Source organism: Crotalus tigris, unplaced genomic scaffold, assembly GCF_016545835.1.
Source record: "Crotalus tigris isolate CLP2741 ecotype Arizona unplaced genomic scaffold, ASM1654583v1 scf7180000017744.3724543626:3957646, whole genome shotgun sequence".
Taxonomy (NCBI): Eukaryota; Metazoa; Chordata; class Lepidosauria; order Squamata; family Viperidae; genus Crotalus; species Crotalus tigris.
The window spans coordinates 3,638,355-3,660,141 of NW_024096611.1; the positions used below are offsets into that span (position 1 = coordinate 3,638,355).

General features: G+C 38.6%; 1 protein-coding gene across 2 annotated transcripts in view; it reads left to right on the top strand.

Annotated features, from left to right (window-relative positions):
• The first annotated feature begins 1,381 nt into the window (after positions 1-1,381).
• The window catches only part of PCSK1 (proprotein convertase subtilisin/kexin type 1), a 42,993-nt gene continuing 22,587 nt past the window's right edge, over positions 1,382-21,787 (top strand). Inside the window, exons 1-6 of one of the 2 annotated variants that reach the window (XM_039340426.1) lie at positions 2,024-2,135; positions 7,332-7,416; positions 8,752-8,856; positions 14,269-14,379; positions 15,448-15,594; positions 16,061-16,137. In XM_039340426.1, the coding sequence (XP_039196360.1) occupies positions 14,356-14,379; positions 15,448-15,594; positions 16,061-16,137 (248 nt within the window). In that variant the 5' untranslated portion in view covers positions 2,024-2,135; positions 7,332-7,416; positions 8,752-8,856; positions 14,269-14,355. Of the gene's footprint in view, positions 2,136-7,331; positions 7,417-8,751; positions 8,857-14,268; positions 14,380-15,447; positions 15,595-16,060; positions 16,138-21,787 lie in introns of both variants that reach the window. The other variant, XM_039340425.1, reaches the window with a different exon arrangement.

Consider the following 21,787-nt stretch of genomic DNA (forward strand, 5'->3'; position numbering starts at 1 on the left):
AAGTAGATACAGGAAGAACTGAATCTGGAGAAATAATGATTTAGACTAGAAAAGGTCTCAGTGTATATTGTCCTCCTATCCATTTAACATACACAACAAATATATTTTGGTAGGACTGAAAAATATGACAGCTTGAAAAACCCTAACCCTAACTATCAACAATGATATGCAGATACAATAATATCGTTCAGCTGAAAATGTTTCTTTAAAAAGACTTAGACATCTTCGTTGTGAAACTAAAAGTAGAAGTAAAAAATCCAAACTGAAGTTAAATACTAAAAAGGCAAAGTTATGCCAACTGGCAGGTCATTTCAACAGGAACAAAGAGTAACGTAATGCTCATATACTCTATAAAATTGGACAGAGAGTGAGAAAAAGAAGATACATGCCACTGAGTTATGGACTTAGAAGACTTAATAGACCTGATCCAAATAAAGTTGGAGTTATGATCAGTAAGCAGAAAGTTTTTATGCAAGTGGATTATGGACCAGAAAAAGTGACTTTGGTTGTCAAAGGTGAGGGAAGTAAAAGAAAAGAAAGGCAATGATAGATGTATAAGGTAGATATACAAGAACAAAACTTTATTAGAATTATCCTTGGAAGATATAACACTAAATAAAGGTCAAAATGGTGAGCACTTATCCATACAATCACTGATTCATCATTCTGCGCCCCTCCATACCCTTCCCCACGGATACCACTAATTCAGAATAAATCCACTTGAAAACATTTAACTTCACTTCAGCCTTTTCAGACAAATTCTATTCAAGGTGTTTGCAAACCAAGAAACCAGATCAAAGCAATAACAAGCTAATGAATCTTGTCTGACCAACCAATATGCTGCAAGGTGCAAGGTTCTGCCTCTGATTCTTCACCTTCCTACCATTTCATCCCATTAAACGGAATGATAGCAGCCATACATTCTAATTTGGCTACATTTCCATGCTTTTGCCTTCTGCAGAAAAGGGCTCCCTACCTAAGCGGTAGGAGCGGGAGCAACCTCTATTGATCGATAACTGCATCTTTCTAAAACCGACTGGGGGTGGGTGGGGGAGCGGTAGACCTTTGGATATAGCGCCTACATTCACACACATATCAGGAGAGTGGGACAGGAGCCCTCTTGGGTAGCTCACCCGCACTCCTAAGCAAGAGATGTTACTCACATGCGACCACCCCTTTTTGTTGCCTTCTAGAAATTCACCCCGCTCCCACTGCCGCCCACCCGGTTGATTCCCACATCTGGGGACCGTTTCCCCCTCTCCTCCTTCTCCCGCACCAACAGCGGCCAGAACCCTGCCGCTTCCAACTCGTAAGATCTTTATGGCAGACTTTGCACAGCCTGAGCAAGAGAATGACGCCGGTTGGGGAAGCCAGTGGCTAGCACGGATTCCCTCTCGAGCCGTTTCCCAGCCGGGGCGAGCTTGGCTCGGCTATCGGCGAGCGATTTGGGAACCAGGCTTGGAAGGGGAAAGGCGAAGGCAAGAGTGGAAGGCAGGCGCCAGGACCGCGGACAGCTCCTCGCCCTTCCTCCCCTCGGCTGCGCGTACGTATTATCTAGATTATTTTGATCCCAGCCCGTAGCCCCCTGCCTGCGTTGGCGAAGACTCCGGCTCCTCCTCTCCCCCGGGAACATCCAGCAAGAATCCAGGCCGGGAGATTTGACGTCAGGGAGCGCTTTCGTCCTTTTGACGTGTAAGCGCTCATTCCCATTCTGGCCGTGGCGGCTCCAAGCCCGGCTCCAGCATGAGACCAGCAGAGAGCGAAGGAGGCGACCGCGGCGAGGCACTTTCTTAGCAACTGCCCGCTCCTTCCTTTCCAGTGCCAGATCGCGTAGCAACCAGAGCCGAAGGGACTTTCCTCGCCTTCTCCAGCAACAGTTCCCGACTTCTCCGGGCTGTTTCGTATCTAGAATTCATTTCCTCCTCCCGGAGTATCCCTTTCCCTCTCCCGGGGCCATGGGAAAGAGATGCCGGGCAGGGCAGAGCGTGATCGCGGCTCTCCTCTGCGCCTGGACTGTGGTCCAGCTGGCCAAGGCAGAGCGGCAGTTCGTCAATGAATGGGCAGCGGAGATCCCGGGGGGTCTAGAAGCAGCCCGGCTCATAGCAGACGAGCTGGACTACGAACTTCTGGGACAGGTAAGACGCGACCCCTCCCTTTTCTTTTCTTTTTGTCTAAGTCGGGCAACTTTCCTCTTTCCCGGAAGTAAAGAAAATAAGAAACGACGGATAATGGATCCTATGACTGGCAGAGATGAAATTGGTAAGAAAACGTTGCCTGTTTTGATTTGGGAAGAGCCCTCCACACCTTTCTCTGCAATCTGTTCCAGAGATTCTCTGCCTTCAAGGCTGCCTTCTTCCTCATTGGTGTTGTTGTTGTTGTTGAAACGAACAAGAAGCTAAGTTGTGACTCCTTGCTCCTGATGGGAAACTTCTGAGTTCTTTCCCACTCCTGTCCTGCCTCATCTTCCTTCTTTAGAATTGTCACCCCTGGTTGTCTGCCACTTTGCCACTGCTGCATTTTCCCCTTGGACAGATATTTATTTAGCCAGCGTAACTGTGACTTCAAGCAGCATACAAGGATTAAAACAACAGCCACAACCAGTAATCCTTGGAGTCACCCCTAAAGTAAAAGAAACCCACCCCAATCATGATAGCGGAGGCAAGGGATGTTTGGGGCCAAGGCTGAGCAGGGCTGCATATACCAATGACTCCTGCAAAGAAGTCCATGTGCTGAATGGAGCAAAATCAGCAGCAGACGCTGGAAATTAGGTGAAAGCCCTCTGGGAACTCCACTTGGCTTGGCCTTAACCCTTTCAGCTTCCTAAATGCCACTGCTGAAGTTCTGAATGCTGAGGTTCCTGAGCTCCTGCAAATGGGGTGGATTTAGTTTTAGCAACAAAAGAAGAGACTATTTCTGGGTTAAGGATAAGGATTTATCCCTATCCTTACAGATCCCAAGCAACAGACATTTGAGATTGTGCAAAAAGTAGTAATCAATTAGCAGGTCTGGCAAAAAAAAAAAGTTACAATATTTTCTCCTTTACTTGAAAAAAAAGCATAATGATCAAGATGTAGGAGGCTAAGGGCACAGCTACATTTAGTAACCCCTAGTCTCTGTACTCTAATTTTTGTAGCTCTGTAAGCTCTCTCTAACATCTGTTTCCTCTTTTATCATCTTGATTTGCTTGTTTAGCCAAGCTTTATGGTGTGGGTACTGCATATGCATAACATGTGATGTGTGTGTGTGTGAGAGAGAGAGAGAGAGAGAGAAAGAGAGAGTTAAGTATATGGTGAATGACTCCTCGCCAGTTTATAAATGGCTATTTGGCAAATAAAAGTGTGCAAGATCTGATTCACTCCTGCCTGAGATGAACCAGCTCACTGTGTTATATAGCACAGGATGCTGTCAAAATTGCATTAGCAACAACTCAGACAAACAGAAGAAAAGATAAAGACAAAATACTCAGATGAAAGACATTAGAGATTTACTGACTATACTCATCTGTATACCAGAGATGGGGAACCTTAGTTTCCAGAGCTCCTGGGAGATCAAGCCAACATACCCAGAGCTGGAAGCTGTAATTCAGCAATACATGGAGACCTATGGATATCCCAACCCCAGTATATGTCAGCCTATCAATCTATTCCACCAAGGAATCACCCATGTTAAATCTAATCTTTCAAATAATGCAGCATAATAAATTGCTACAAAAAGGTTGCAATTACTCAATTGCCGTTAATTCCACTATGCAATCTTCCCTAAGACATCTACTTATTGGTGAACCATTGTAGCTATGCATATTCATATCATCAGATTTCTTCTTTAGCAAATTAATTTATTCATAAGCTCAACAATACTATTTAATAGAAAATACTGAATTTGAATCTGTGATCAGCACTTGTCACAATAAAAATTGATTTAAAATTTAGAATTCTGACCTCACCTCTAAAACTTGGATCGTTGTATACATTATAATAAATGTTATGCAGTCAAACACACATTCTCTCCCTCTCCCTGTCCCTCTCCCCTTTCTTGAAAACAGGAAGATAAAGTATGTAGTACTTATTTTATACACCTTTGTCTAAATGTGCATTTTAATTTATGTAATGACACAAATCTGCAAGTACTTGTACATTTATTCCAGCATAAGCAAATTTGAAAAATTAGAAAAGAATATTATTTTAAAAAATAAAATATACATCTATAAAATCTGCTTATTTTTCTATTGATAAAATTTCTGATACAATTTTAGTCATATCAAGTCATCTGTTATCTCATTCCCACCACATACAAATATCTTATATGCTATATAATCTAATTTGTCACTTGTGTCAAGCTGCCTTTATAGTCCTGCGTGTATATCTATATATATCCATGATCCTGCTACGATCATAACCAATGTGTTTATTTGTTTAATAGTCTTCTTGTGATTTGTTGTTGTTATTGTTCAATATTTTTTATTTGATTTTAAATAAAATCTAGTATAATTTTGTGGAAAAGCTTGAAGAGGAAGGGCACACATCATTATGGAGCTAGATTATACTTAATTGTGACACTAAGCTGAGAAGAAACTAATTAGGAAATAAAACCAATTCAATAATGATGAATATTTCTTTGAACTATCAGGGCAAGTGGCATAGCATGGCTATTTACTAACTCCCATCAGATTTATGCAGATGATGAATTACTTATAGCTATAGCATGGAGTATATATAGTACATAGATATACATATCACTACTACCACAAAAACCAAAGCATTTCTTTCTTACTAGCAGCTATTTTGCTTTCATAATATCTGAATCAACTAAATTCTGCATCTCCAGAAGCTCACATTTCCTATCCCAATTAAAATTCCAGTAAAACGATTGATATTGAACAGAATGTAGACTAACCAGATTGCTATTTAATTGAAGATAAAATCACTCAACCAGTAATATGTGTTTTAAAGCTTCCTGTATCAAAGCATTGTATAAGGAAACAACGGACAGAAGAGACTATTTTATTTGCAGCTCAGGGTTGAACTGTGAGGGCCTTGGTGCTCTCTGAGCTTGGTTGTTTACTTGCAGACATTTCATTACCAAACAAGGTAACTTCATTAGTGTATAAAGAAATATTTACACAGAGGAGAAGAAAGAAAACATACTCCTTTACTGAAACGTTTTTTAAGTAATATCAAGTTTTAGATCAACATTCCACAAGTAAATTTCTTCTGGAAAAGTTAAGGACTTGATCGCTGTATAGTAAAAGTAAAATTTCAGAACATGCAATCATTTTTGCCATTTTATTTATTTAAAGCTTGAAAAATTAATACAAAGACATTTCATGGGGAAATATATAGGGAGAAATATCAGTAGCAGACCATTTAATTATAGGAATATGGACAATTCTACCATACATTTTGACTAGGTTTAGTTATTCTGAACTGGTGATGAGAATGAGAGGAACTAAACACTTTGTATTCAGGGTTCATGTATTAATTCTTTCAACATCACAAAGAATAAAACTTCCTAAAATCACTAATTCAGGGAAAGGAGGAGAAGAGATTATAACAGGGGACAAGAAATTCACAACCAAGAACTAAGGGCACAGACATACAGTAATGTGTTATCCTCAAGTCCTGGAGATGGTGGAAATTAGAGCAGTGAGTGCTATTGTTCTTGTCATTTTGATGCAGATAAATTTAAAAAGGTAAGATTGATGGATTCCCCCAAGTTTGTTTCCCATCCCACTGAACATTACCCTCTGGTAGGAAAAACAGCTACTAGCTGCTCTCCTTAAATTTCAGTGGGATGGGGTGGAGTGCAGAGCTGCTCACAACCTCTAATCTGCCAGTCAGGAAATTTCTAAATAGGTGTCTAGACCAGCTGATAGGTCACAGGTGCAGAGGAAGAGGAGCAGAAGATGAAGTGGAAGAACCCTCTCCATGGAAAGGAGGCTAGAGAAATTGAATGAAAATGGCACAATGAACTTTTATAGAATTTAGTGTAAAATTACTAATTTAGGCAACAAAATCAGATGCACCGAGATAGGCTGTAGTTTGGTAATGATGTGAAGAAAAGCTTGAATAGTATCTTGTTTTTTTATAAATTTCAATATTAAAGATTGGGCAACCATTTTCTGAAATGATACAGGGTTTCCTGCTTGAGCAGTGGATTGATTTAGAAGACCTCCAAAGTCCCTTACAACTCTCTGTTATTCTGTTATTCAATATTACTTTGACAGCGAGTTTGATGCAGAGGTTAAAGTACTGAGCTAAAAGCCAGGAGACTCTGACTTTTAGTCCTGCCATATATGTGATACAATGGTTGACTTTTGGCAGTTACTCTCTCAACCCTAAGAAAAAGGCAACAGTGGCAAAGCACTTCTAAAAAAAGTTATCCAGAAAATATCATGAACTCACCCATGTGGACACCAGCCATTAAGAATGACTCAGAGTTTGGATGGACAGAGATAAATGATAGTACATAGATAAATAGACATTGATAAAGATAGATGATAGAAGACAGAGACAGACAAAGATAGATAATAGAACATTTCACAAAGAGCCATAGTTAACCAGTCTCTAAAATAGACATGTTTTAACAAGCTTTGGGAAAGCCATAAGAATGGAAGTGAATGCTCACTTAGGGCAAGGAGTGGGAAAGGAGAATTTTTAGAAGAGCAGAATCCACCCAGAGAATGCTCCCCCCCAATAGATGGGGACCTTCAGCAGTCATAAGGAATTTATCTCAATTTCATGTATACCAAGGTACTTAGCTGTATAGGTGATAATGTTAATTTGAATTACAACAGTAGAAAATACAATAAACAGAAAGACCAGCATTTGTTGATCTAGTTGAAGTTTATGAGGTTTCTTTATGGGCAATTCCGAGCAAAGTAGATTAGAGTGATCCAAATGACAAATGACAAGTGCATGAATAGCCCTCTTCAGTGCCTTCTGTTCAGTTGAGCAAAGGCCTTCATGACCATGGCTTCTACCTGCTGTTCCAGGAAGACTTTCAAGATGCAAGTTTGTTCTCCATGGGGCTGACCCCATTCACAGCCAAATTTGGTAATGTCCCTGAATTAATAGACTTCTAAATTAAGTCATTCTGTCTTCCTTGGGTTGAGTCTGAATCTGGTTTTCCCCATCCAGACCCTGCCAGATTCTAGACACCAAAGCTGGATTTCTACTATGTTCTACAGTAAATTAAAAAGTGAATACATTATTCAAATTGGCAGATATGGCTGCAAAAGGAAAAAAGAAGGGGGGAATATAGTTTTAGAGTGAATTAATAGAAACATGGTTTCCAACTCATGGAAAATAATAATTTTACTCTTCTTTGGTCAGATCTGGGTACTGCACTTGAAGAAAGATTTAGAGAACTGGAGCAGGTTCAGAGAAGTGCAGTGAGACAAATAATGGGACAAGAAAAGTAAGTGTTGTGAAGTTAGATTGAGAGAAATTAATATGTTTAATATTAAGAATAGGCTAAGAGGATGGAATATGACTGTTTCTAAAATACCTAAACAAATGTCCCACACAAAAAGGTCAAAATTTGTTTTCTATTGTCCCTGAGTACAAGATCCAGAATAATGGCCTTAAATTTCCAGAAAGTGTATTACATGAACAAGCCCATTCCAATTTCTACAAATAAAGAGTGAGGATTAGCTCTGCTTCATTGGACATGTTCAAGCAGAAGCCAGAAAACTATCTGTTGGAGATGCTATAATTTGATTTTCTGTTCTTAGTAGCAAATTGGACTTAAGACCATGTATGGATTCTTCTGTCTTTGTAATTCTCTGATTCTGTATTTGACAACAGTAAAGTTATCTAAGAATAATATACCTTTACCAGTGGAAAGAGTTTATGATAGTGGGAACAAAAATTTTGAAACACAATTTTCAGATAGAAGCCTGCAAAAAGTAATAATTGAAATATTAAGAAAGTAACAGCAGTAGGTAGTAGCAACAATATCACTCCAGTTTTGCAATGTTTATGGTAGACTTAAACATTGAGGGAAATGGAGCCAAATCAATTCTTTTGAAGTCAATGGGATTTACTCCTTCTACCTGCAGTTCCAGGTAGACCTTCAAGATTCAAGTTTGTTCTCCATAAGGCCAACCCCACCCACAGCCAAATGAAGATTGTTCTGTGAAATTTGGAATGAGAAAATGTAGTTACATACTGAATACTCGAACTCTGTTCAAGAAGAAGAGAAAGTCAGAGGAATGCTGTGCTATACACCACAGAAGTTACTACCTCTGTACATAATGTAGCTAGAAGCTATTTCAATGACAATAAGGAAGGGGGGAAAGAGGAGGGAGCAAAATAACAGAAGCAAGCCCTACCTCTTTTGTGCATGCATTCTGACATGGCACAATTAATGAAAGGGAAGGAGCTTACAATATAATACAATACCCTGATGCTACTCTTGTCAGTCTGAGGATAGCATCAAACTCTTATAGATAACATGTCCTATTTGTTTCTATTTATTCTTAAAATAAATTTAATCACATGTTCCTATTTGGTGCATTAAATAAAAGCAATGCACTTTCATTTCTACACAAACATATACAAGATTTAAAAGTGCTAGTGGAACATAATTCTGCTTTCTGATCCTTTGTTTTTAAAAGATGTTTTATTAGGCATTTTGGTATTGCTGCATGGTTTCAGTTCTTAAACTAAACAGATTTCTGGGCAGTTTTCATTGTTTCTTGCTGTTGTGCATTATGGGATAAATGTCTTAAAATTGTTCTGTTCTTTACAGATTGGGTTACTAGAAGATCATTATCTACTTAGACTTAAGAATCACCCTAGAAGATCTCGACGAAGTGCTTCTCATATCACTAGGCAACTCACAGATGATGATCGTGTAAGTAGTAAATGTATGCTTTATAGTTTCTCTTAGACGGCTATTCTAAACCCCCTTCTAAGTGAGTAAACCTTTCTCAATATCGAAGCTTTCACCTCTGAAAAAACTACATGTGAGATTGCCTGCCAGTTTGCTATTAAGTCATCAATTCTGTTCATTGGGAAATGATGTGATATAATCCTTCAATAGTTGAATGAATTCTGGCAATTATTATAATATTTATAATTTATATTTTTCTCCAAGGATCTTAAAATATGTTTATATGGTTCCTGTTTTGACTCTGAGATTGATCAAATCTTACTCTAGACCACACTGAGAAATTATATTTAAAAAATGACACCTTAAAACAAAGAAATTGTAACCGGTGACTGTGCAATCAATGAAAGGCACAATCAAGTACAAAGTATTTCTTCATTTATGAATTTGTTCGTATTTCTCTCTGGGTCATTTATGTGAATATCTCTGGAAAGTGACTTCAAAAATGTGTCTTCTGTTTGCTACTGAAATCTTTGTAATTTAGGAATTAGGAGGTTTGCAAACATTTCACAAATGCTTCACAGATGAACAACAAACCTTATTTTCAAAGTTGCTATTAATAATTGATATTGATACTGATATTGTTTTTAAGAAGAGATTGGAGAAGCGTTTGTCCAAAATGGTATGGTTTCCTGCCTGAGCAGGGGATTGGACTAGAAGATCCCTTCCAACACTTCTATTCTGTTCTGTTTTGTTCTGTTTTGTTCTATTCTGCAAACTTCGAAACAGCTCAATTAAAGATTAAGAAGGAGTTAAAAATGTGTCTTCTTAATAGTTTCATGCTGCATTCCTATTTGTCTAACAGTCAGTTTATTTCTAATAGTAGGTATAACAAAATGATATGCAGTAAATAACTGGAAAAACATGTCAATTGAAAATACATGTTTCAGAATAAATACCTTCAAAAAAGAACCCATAAAATCTGGTTTATAGGTTTTTTACACATCTGGAGTAGGGCCATTTGCATTACAGTGAGTCAGAAGACAATGTTATTTAATGCCTACGTGGTCTCTTGCTCTATGGGATATTGCCATTTCTATTCACTCAAATAGTCTCCAAAATTTCAGGAAATTAATTTCACAGTGCTGAATTCAAAAGCAAAGGGTAACTAAACTAGGACCATCTTTTCTAAATGTAAAGCCGTCTTTAAATGTAAAGCCTTCACCAGGACCAGATGGATTACACCCCAAGGTTCTCAAGGAACTGGCAGATGTGATCTCAGAACCACTGAACTATATCTTTCAAAGATCCTGGAGCACTGGGGAACTATCAGAGGACTGGAAAAGAGCTGATGTAGTTCCCATCTTCAAAAAAGGAAAAAAAATGGATCCAGGAAACTACAGACCTATCAGCCTGACCTCAATACGTGGGAAGATTCTGGAAAAGATAATCAAACAATGAATCAGCGAACACCTACAGGCAAACAAAGTTATTACTAAAAGCCAACATGGGTTTGTCAAAAATAGATCAAGCCAGACAAATCTTATTGCATTCTTTGACCAAGTGACAAAATCAGTGGACCAGAGGAATGCTGTGGAAATAATTTACTTGGACTTCAGTAAGGCATTTGATAAAGTAGATCACAACCTGCTACTTATAAGATAGAAAAATGTGGGTTAGACAGCATCAACACCAGATGGATTCGTAGCTGGCTGATCAGCTGTACTTAGCGTGTGGTCCTCAATTGAACTGCATCTACATAGAGGGAAGTATGTAGTGGAGTGCCTCAGGGCTCTGTGCTAGGCCCAGTGCTCTTCAACATCTTCATCAATGATTTGGAATAGGGGATAGATGGGGAACTCATCAAATTTGCAGATGACACCAAGCTGGCAGGAATAGCCAACACTCCAGAAGACAGGCTTAAGATACAGAAGGACAGACTTGAACACTGGGCACCATCTAACAAAATGAAATTCAATGGTGAAAAAAGTAAAGTTCTACATTTAGGCAAGAAAAACCAAATATACAGGTATAATATAGGGGGTAACTTGCTCAATAGTAGTAACTGTGAGAGGGATCTCGGAGCCCTAGTGGACAATCATTTAAATATGAGCCAGTAGTGTGCTGCAGCTGCCAAAAAGGCCAACACAGTGCTAGGCTGCATTAAAAGAGGGATAGAATCAAGATCACGTAAAGTATTAATACCACTTTACAATGCCTTGGTAAGGCCAGACTTGGAATACTGCCAATACCAGTTTTGGTCACCAAGATGTAAAAAAGATGCTGATACTCTAGAAAGAGTACAGAGAAGAGCAACAAAGATAATTAGGGGGCTGGAGCCTAAAGCATATAAGAAACGGCTGCTGGATATGGTTACGTCTAGTTTAATGACGAGAAGGATGAGGGGGGACATGATAGCAGTGTTCCAATATCTCAGGGGCTGCCACAAAGAAGAGGGAGTCAAGCTATTCTCCAAAGCGCCTGAAGGCAGGACAAGAAGCAACAGATGGAAACTAATCAAGGAGAGAAGCAACCTAGAACTAAGGAGAAACTTCCTGACAGTTAGAACAATTAACCAGGGTTTCCTGCCTGAGCAGGGGGTTGTAATAGATGACCTCCAAGGTACCTTCCAATATTATTTTTTTTATGTTTCTTTTTTTTATTATTATTATTATTTTTTTATTAAAAAGTTTTAATAAATATTATCATTATCATTATCATTATTATTATTAAGTCAGGCTTGACTCTTGACTATTAAACACCATATTCTTATGGAAATAATTATTTCAGAATTTGAGAATTTGACACCGTAATTTCTGCTTCAACTGGGCTGGAAAACTATGCAAAATGGGCACTAATCAAAAATGTCAAGCTACTATTGATATGTACTGTAGATATGCCAGTGAAATCATTAAGATGCATTATATCTTATTCTTCTTATCCTAAATTTTCTTTGCTGTTTCTCTAACCACTGGGTTCCTAATGAGTTGCATCATTTCTTTTGTAGAAAACACATTTCCAATCATGTGAAGCATTTTTGTACTGCACGAGGTGTCTAGGATCATCATTGGCATTTAAATTCCTTACTGTCTTTGAAATTTGTTGATGATTCTGCTGCACTTAATTCATAATTGGGAACATCATGGGAATGATATTCCTACTCTAGAAAAGAAAAATAATCATGTGCCCAAGCCAAGCCCATTTGAAGCCATGTTATGTCCCCATGAAAATAGCTTAGCTAATGCAATTATTCTTGTTCTCCCACTGCTCCTTTAATTGCAATTAGAGATTTGGCTTTGTTCTTTCATATTTCAACTCTTTTTTTAAAAAAAAAAATATCTGTCATCTTCATTTTTAATTATCCTTTTCTAGGATTTAAAACTAGAGTTTCAATTTTCAGGCAACAGTTGTGCTGGGGAATGTATCTTATTTGGCCTTGCTAAAACTTCAAATGCTGCCTTAGCAACATTTCAAGCAGAATAGTGAGCGAGTTTGATTCCTACCATTACAGCAGCAACAGCCAAAGGCCTGAATGAGAAGATCTTTCCAAGGTTGAAGTGTTAAGACTGATCTTAGAAAGAGGCAGAGTAAGGTAGCAGTTGCTTTGCATGTCAGAAACTGCAGGGCAGGTGAGGAAAAAGTAATTGCTAGGATTTAGAAGATATTGCTGGATAGTCAGAACTACACTGTATCCTTAAGCCAGCTTCCTGCCCTTAGGAAATATGATCTGATGAACAATATGATCATTATCTGTATATGGATTGAAGAGGTACTATCTTATCCTTCATCCTGGACAGCAAAAGCCATGGGAGAGAGGCAAAGAGTCCAGATTAGATTTCTGGTCCACATTATAAACATCAAATTTGTATTCCAAACAATGTTATTACAAAAAGCAGTGGGGTCTTTACTTCCCATGACAAAATTCTTGACAATGGGTAATCCCATAGATTGTACATACATACATTCATACATGGACACATGCATACATACATAATACATACTTTCTTATACTATAATAAAAAATATAATAAATAAATTCTACATACTATAATAAAATCAAGGCAGATTAAAAACAAACCAGTATCATTCATTTTGATTCTTGGATTATGGATCATTACTGCTGGATCAAAGATACTGCCTTCTTGTCAGGCTTCAGTGGTTTTTATTATCCTTTTAAAATTCAAGATCAAGGGCTGGATTATAAAACTGGAATTTGGTTTTATAAATTAGCAGTATAATTTTAAAAAATTGAGGAAATAGCATACAGACACGCTCCATTATTCAGACTGTAATATCTTTCTCACATATACTTATTCTATTATTGGTTATGACCTCACAGTAAGAACTCACTGAATGTGACTTATTTGCAATCACATGCAGTTACAGTATCATGCTGATAACATACCAACTGCAAAGAACAACTCTGCTTCTAGTACTGTACTGTATATGTTTTCCAGCTTCAGTTGTTCTCTCACTGATAGAGCAGAGGCCAAACAGGTGCTCACAGTGAGAAAAACCAAACAATGTTCAACTGCCTAGGTAAATTTCATGACACGCTCCTAAGTATACAGAAGATATGTTCTGCAAACTCCAGCAATTGGTTAAACACTCAGAGATAAGACATTTTGTTACTCCCAGATTGAAGGAGCATGAAGGAGATTGATTCCTCAAAATTATGGAACACAGAATATCTATGGTTGAGGGGGGGTTAATCAATTTTTTTTTAAAAAAATGAGAAATACATATCCTCAACCAACATTTCTCTCCCTGGCAAAGAACACCCAATAATATTTGATAAATGCAGTAATCATTAAATATTTGTTACTTTTTCATGGTATCAAAAATCTGCTATCTAGGCAGCTTCTCTCCCTAATGTTGTGGTTTTGGAATCATCCTTCATAGTTAAATGTGCATTCACATGAAGACAAAAATTAGAACAAAGGTATGTATACCCATCCCATAGCATAGGGTTGGGCAACCTATGGCTCATGGACCACATCCTTCCATCATTACATGAATGGGCATAAAATTTTGAGACTCACATTTTTCCACTGAGGGAGATAGGGATTTTAAGAAGTGGCTATTTTGTCCCTTAGCCTCCCTTCAAAAGGGTCTTAAAATTTAAACTTACCCTTTAGTAACATTAATGGCCCTGCTCCATATGGTGATTAGATAGAGCATTTATCTACCTCTTTATTCTTCCATGATATTATCTTCATCTCATCCATGGCCAAAACATGAGACAGTCTTAAGCTATTCTTAGCTGTAACAATGTTAAATTAGCACATGTTGTTTTATGGAAAGACTGTAATTCTAGAAATAGTGCTCTGACTTCCTTAGAAAATCTCTGGGTTATACATGGAATAAACAAGTCTTTGATGTGCATTTATAGACACAAGAACTCAGCATTTCTTCATCTATCTCATGCTATTTTAGGTGACTTGGGCAGAACAACAGTATGAAAAAAAGCGAACTAAGCGTTCTGAATTAGGAGACTCAGCAGAAAATCTATTTAATGACCCAATGTGGAGCCAGCAATGGTATCTGGTAAGAGTTTGAATCTTCATGTAGAACATATATGTTTAGTATTGCTTCATTAGTGTACTAAACCATTTCGGAGATTACTCAAAGTATGATAATAGACGTTGGCTTTTAGGTTATAAACTATGATATATACAATCATCTGCAGCATATTTTATGATTTTGAGATGAAAACTGTACAGTCACAAAACTATTCTCTAGTGGAACAATTCTCTTATGGCATTTGCCCAAATATAACATATTACAGTTTGATATAAGTAGTACTTGTGAAAAAGAGCACAAGCTTTATAAAATTTAATAGGGAAGATACGTACCTCAAATGAAAAGAAAGGAAGGCCATGATGAAGTGATGCCATTTTTTAATCAGTCAGCAACAATGCGACTCAGCCCCTTCTTACTAACAAATCAATAATTTAAAAGAAGATGATTCTAAGAGATTGAAATTGACAATAAAATATAGATGCTCTCTCCAATCTTGTGCTCTCTTGATTTAAGATTTCATTTCTTATCATCTTCCATATTAGATAAAAGAAGTTGGGCAAGGCTAGTATGTACAGAACTACTATTTGCATCATGAAGCAATTGTATAAATTTTTACACTGAACTCAAATAAAAACCAAATCAAATATAATTTAATATATTTTATGAACCATATTTTTTCAATGTGCCATGCAATTCATGACACAAAATTTCAGTAAAGGAGAGGCTGGTTTTTTTAGCAATGCTAACTAAATAAGCAATGGCAAATGAATTTAATAAATAAAGTAAAGTAAAGTAAAATAAAGTAAAGTAAAGTAAAGTAAAGTAAAGTAAGTAAAGTAAAGTAAAGTAAAATAAATAGTGTATCTCTACAAGCAATATTTAAAAGTAGCTATTTGTGATGTAATATTAAATAATCAAAAGCTATGCAGGAACAAGTGTGCTATCATTCATCCATCCATCCATTCATTCATTCATACAAAGAGACTTGAGTACAGCATGTATAGGAAAAGTAATTTTTACAATGTGTTATAGGCAAAACAAGTTAGTAACATTTGCACAATGCATAATTAAATTGTCTTTTGTTTCTCCTAGCAAGATACAAGAATCAACCGATCTTTGCGCAAATTGGATCTCCATGTCCTTCCAGTGTGGCAAAAGGGCATCACAGGCAAAGGGATTGTCATAACAGTGCTTGATGATGGCTTGGAGTGGAATCACACAGACATTTACTTTAACTATGTGAGTTTAATATTTCAGTAGCAATCACTATGTTTTCATTTCCAATTTCATGACGAGATTCTTGGAGTTTAAAAATATTCCTATTCAATAATAAACGTGATTGGGTGTCTTCACCCAATTGTTTGTCAACTTAATCTGTAGACTCTGGAGAGAATTCAAAAGAGTTAAAATCACTTGTTGCATGATGATTGGGTAGAGAAATGCAAATATGACAAATAACTCAAAAACATGAGCTATTATTGATTTTTTTTAAAAAAGGAGAACGCTTTATTAATATGTTTTACATACTGCAATTATGTACAATTGTTGGCATCCCAGATAGACATTGTGTTGACCACTGAAGAAACAGAAAGGGAGACTAGATAAGTTTCCATTCTGGTTTGCTTTGATTCTTCTTATATTCCTACCTCTGTTGCTTTAGCAATTGTTTATAGCTGTTACAGCTATTTTCTTAATTAACATTTAGGATCCTGATGCAAGTTATGATTTCAATGACAATGATCACGATCCATTTCCCAGATATGATCCTACAAATGAAAATAAGTGAGTAACTATCTACTTTAATACACTCTTTGATATATATTGCTAGTTGTTTCTGGAATTACTGGCTGATTTTCAATGATATTCACTGTTGCTTTATATTATCTACCTGAATTAAACTTTAAGAGCAGTAGCAAACAAAACTAATTCTAGACCACGGAGTTGTTGTTGTCATCCTTCGCTGCACAGCCAGAAAATGTCACATTTATATTTTATTTCTTTTCATAATTTCCCTTTGCTCAGGATTGCATTAAAATATTTCCATTTGCTGGGCCAAGGGAGATAGATCTCCATACTGATTTTCTATACTTTCACCACAGTGAGACGAGATCTCTTGTTTTATCTTGTTTTGTCCTGATGTAGATTTTAGTATTGTCTAGTAGTCATGGTGTTGAATAGGTAGTTTCAGTGAATGTGAAATTAAATTTCAAATGTCATTTATGCAGTCAACACGTGAGCCTACATTTTGGGATTCTATTATTAAAGTGCATGGCACTTCATTATATAAATGACTAATCTAAACTGGTTTTATTCAGATGTTGGATTGGTTATGATTTAGATGAAACAATATGATAAATAACACACACACATACATGTTCCCATTTCCAATTGATGACACAATCCCAATAACAATAATGGATGGACTTCAACTGTGTGATCAGGCTGCCTTACTGCCTTTTTTGATTACTACCACCATGGACACTCCTGAAATAAAAGTTGTGAGACCAGTGCATATTTAGTTGAGAGGAGCAATGTGAATAGAGTGAAGATTTAGTATTTAGTGGAGGACTGCATTGATATGGTTTATGTTGGTTTCAGAAGCAGAGGATCAGCCCATCTGTTCACTTCAAGTGTAGAATCGTAAACATATAATACTTCCCAAGATAATTAAGATAGAATGTCAATTTGTTTATGATACAATAAGGTTCACCAACACCTATTTAAGGCAAATAATATTGAATTCCTTGTGTGGATTCTATTGTAACAGTATTATTTATATATATATATATATATATATATATATATATATATATATATATATATATATATATATATATATATATATATATATATGTTTTCTGAGGTTTTCGCGGGTATTTGTATGTAGGTCTTTGGTTTTTCGGGTTTTCTCCCGCGTAAAATTGGAAGTGTCTTGGCGACGTTTCGATGAAGTCCCATTCGTCATCTTCAGGCTGGTGTTTTCAGCTTCGTGCTTCGAGCAGCAATGTGTGGTCTTAGCTGTTTCTTCCTTTTAACTGCCAGTGGGGGTATGAACTGATTGGGTGGGAGCTTGGCTGTGTTCTGATTGGGTGGAGGTGTGTTCTGATTGGTTAGGGGCTTGGCTGTGCTCTGATTGGCTGGGGGAGTGTTCTGTTTGGTTGTGCTCAGGTTAGTCTGAGTTGCAGAGGGGTTTAAGATTTTGGGCTGCCTTGCTATTTTTTGGCTTCGTGTTTGTGGTCGTGCCTCATCTTCATGGAGGGTGTCAGTTTGCTTCATGTATGGATTGGAGGGCTTTAAAGTGGCTAATGATGCAGCTGTGGTCTGGCTTCTGGTTTGTGGTCGTGCCTCATCATCGGTGTGGCTTTGGGTTTGTTTTTTGCGTGGATGTGTGGTGGTGACATCCTGTGTGGTTTTTGTGAGTGTGGGTCTGGTATCATTTTTTGTGTTAGGGAGTCGTTTGTCAATAAGGGCGGGTTTCCAAATGGCTGGTAGGCGGGAGGTATCATCTCGCTTGTTCATGCTGTGTGGGCGTTTTTCTATCTCGATGGCTTCTCTGATTATTCTGTTATTAAAATGTTCACTTTTGGCAATGGTTCTGGTATTTTTAAAGTCAATTTCATGTCCTGTGGCTTTAAGGTGTTGGACCAGGGAAGATGTTGGTTCCTCTTTTTTGACTGAGTTCTTATGTTCTTCAATGCGTGCACTTATTCTTCTGTTGGTTTGTCCGATGTATGTGGTGGGACAAGTGGTGCATGGGATTTCGTATACTCCTTGATTTTCTAATTCAATTTTATCTTTGGGGTTTCTAAGGATGGTGGATATTTTTCTGTTTGTGCAGAATGCTGTTTTGATGTTGTGTTTATGGAGGATCTTACTGATTCTGTCTGTGGTGCCTTTTATGTATGGGAGGAGGGCTTTGCCGTTTTCTTGTTCTTTGTCTTGGATTTTAGTGGGGGTTTCTTTTTGGATTAGGTTTGTAATCTTATTTCTATGGAATCCATTGGATGTTAGTACATTGGTGAGAGTGTGTAGTTCGGGTTTTAGGTGTTGTTCGTCAGCTAAGCGTTTTGTTCTGGAGATGAGTGTCTTGGCTACAGAGTTGATCTGTGCTGGGTGGTGGTGTGAGAGAGCGTGCAGATAGCGGTTTGTGTGTGTTTTCTTCTGGTAGATGGTGTGTCCTAGGGAGCCATTGGATTTCTTGTAGACTAAGACATCCAGGAAGGGAAGTTGGTTGTTAGCTTCTGTTTCCATGGTGAACTGTATTTTGGGGTGTAGGCTGTTGAGGTGTGTGAGGAAGTTGTCCAGTTTTTCTTTCCCATGTGGCCAGATTATGAAGGTGTCGTCTACGTATCTGAGCCAGAGTTTGGGTTTGTGATCCGATTTTTCTAGAGCTTGGGTTTCAAAGTGTTCCATGTAGAGGTTTGCAATGACAGGTGAGAGGGGTGATCCCATGGGTGCTCCTTCTGTTTGTTTGTATTTTTGTCCATTATAGATGAAGTATGTGTTGGATAGGCAGTGGTTGGTCAGATCTAAGATGTGTTTGGGGGGGTTATATTTGTTTTGGATAGCTGTCAAGGCTTCTTTGATAGGCACTTGGGTGAAGAGGGATATGACATCGAAGCTCACTAGTAGGTCGCTGGGCTGTAAGTTTTGTTTCTTTATGATCTCTATAAACTGGAATGAGTTTTTTACGTGTGAGGTGATGGATTCTGCATAGGGCTGTAGTTGTTTGGCGAGAAATTTGGCTAGGTTTTGTAGAGGTGAGCCTATGGAGCTGACTATAGGTCTGAGTGGGGTTCCTTCCTTGTGTATCTTGGGGAGACCATAGAGTTTGGGGCATCTGGATGATTTCTCTCTGGGAATGATTCTTTGCTGGATCTCTTCGCTAATGGGGGAGGCTTTTATTTTGGATCTGGTGGTTTTTTCCAGGTAGGTGGTGGGATCTGTATTTAGGGGTTTGTATGTGGAGTCTTGGAGTAGGTTGGTTAATTTGGTTTGGTAGTCAGATGTGTTCATAACCACCGTGGCGTTGCCCTTGTCTGCTGGTAGGATTATTATGCTGGTGTCTTCTTTCAGGTTACGTAGTGCTGTCTGTTCCTCTTTGGGTAAGTTGCTTTTGGGTGGCTTGCTGGTGCAGAGGATGTTGGTGATTTCGAGTCTGATTCTGTTAGCGTCGTCGGGGTTGATTTTGGTCAGGCTGGTTTCAACTCCACATATAATGGTTTCAGTGGGGATGTGTTTGGGAGTGACTGCAAAGTTGAATCCTTTGGAAAGGACATTGGTTTCGGCTTTGGTGAGGATCCTATCTGAGATGTTATGCACTGTTTGTTTCATGTGTGGCTGTGAGGGAGGAGGGGTTTGTTTCTGGCATTCTTGTAGTCTTCGGAGTTTGTTGGTGTGTGTATCTGTCTTGAGGGTGGTCTGTGTTTCGGCTCTCCAGACGGCGAGTTGTTTGGATTTGTCCCAAAGTGTGGGGTGGGTCTTGTTGCTGAGTTTGAGGTGGAGTGTGAGGAGATCTTTGTTAATTCGGTCTAGGAGGAATCTTTTTGTGTGAAGTTCATTTCTGATTAGGGCCAATTCTGTTCTTTTCAGGATCCGTTTGGTGGCTGCAGAGTTGGAGTGGAATTTCAGTTGGAAACATGTGGGGATTAGATTTTGATCTCGGCAGTTGCGTAGGTATGTGAGGTCGCATAAAATGGAAGCTCTTTGGACCTCAAGTTTTTCATAGGTCCTGGTCAGATGGTGGATTTCCTCCCCGTAGAGGTTCGATATTTGTTTTCTGAGGTTTTCGCGGGTGTTTGTATGTAGGTCTTTGGTTGTTCGGGTTTTCTCCCGCGTAAAATTGGAAGTGTCTTGGTGACATTTCGACGAAGTCCCATTCGTCATCTTCAGGCTGGTGTTTTCAGCTTCGTGCTTCGAGCAGCAATGTGTGGTCTTAGCTGTTTCTTCCTTTTAACTGCCAGTGGGGGTATGAACTGATTGGGTGGGAGCTTGGCTGTGTTCTGATTGGCTGGGGGGTTGGCTGTGCTCTGATTGGCTGGGGGAGTGTTCTGTTTGGTTGTGCTCAGGTTAGTCTGAGTTGCAGAGGGGTTTAAGATTTTGGGCTGCCTTGCTATTTTTTGGCTTCGCGTTCGTGGTCGTGCCTCATCTTCATGGAGGGTGTCAGTTTGCTTCATGTATGGATTGGAGGGGTTTAAAGTGGCTAATGATGCAGCTCTGGTCTGGCTTCTGGTTTGTGGTCGTGCCTCATCATCGGTGTGGCTTTGGGTTTGCTTTTTGCGTGGATGTGTGGTGGTGACATCCTGTGTGGTTTTTGTGAGTGTGGGTCTGGTATCATTTTTTGTGTTAGGGAATCGTTTGTCAATAAGGGCGGGTTTCCAAATGGCTGGTAGGCGGGAGGTATCATCTCGCTTGTTCATGCTGTGTGGGCGTTTTTCTATCTCGATGGCTTCTCTGATTATTCTGTTATTAAAATGTTCACTTTTGGCAATGGTTCTGGTATTTTTAAAGTCAATTTCATGTCCTGTGGCTTTAAGGTGTTGGACCAGGGAAGATGTTGGTTCCTCTTTTTTGACTGAGTTCTTATGTTCTTCAATGCGTGCACTTATTCTTCTGTTGGTTTGTCCGATGTATGTGGTGGGACAAGTGGTGCATGGGATTTCGTATACTCCTTGATTTTCTAATTCAATTTTATCTTTGGGGTTTCTAAGGATGGTGGATATTTTTCTGTTTGTGCAGAATGCTGTTTTGATGTTGTGTTTATGGAGGATCTTACTGATTCTGTCTGTGGTGCCTTTTATGTATGGGAGGAGGGCTTTGCCGTTTTCTTGTTCTTCGTCTTGGATTTTAGTGGGGGTTTCTTTTTGGATTAGGTTTGTAATCTTATTTCTTTGGAATCCATTGGATGTTAGTACATTGGTGAGAGTGTGTAGTTCGGTTTTTAGGTGTTGTTCGTCAGCTAAGCGTTTTGTTCTGGAGATGAGTGTCTTGGCTACAGAGTTGATCTGTGCTGGGTGGTGGTGTGAGAGAGCGTGCAGATAGCGGTTTGTGTGTGTTTTCTTCTGGTAGATGGTGTGTCCTAGGGAGCCATTGGATTTCTTGTAGACTAAGACATCCAGGAAGGGAAGTTGGTTGTTAGCTTCTGTTTCCATGGTGAACTGTATTTTGGGGTGTAGGCTGTTGAGGTGTGTGAGGAAGTTGTCCAGTTTTTCTTTCCCATGTGGCCAGATTATGAAGGTGTCGTCTACGTATCTGAGCCAGAGTTTGGGTTTGTGATCCGATTTTTCTAGAGCTTGGGTTTCAAAGTGTTCCATGTAGAGGTTTGCAATGACAGGTGAGAGGGGTGATCCCATGGGTGCTCCTTCTGTTTGTTTGTATTTTTGTCCATTATAGATGAAGTATGTGTTGGATAGGCAGTGGTTGGTCAAACACA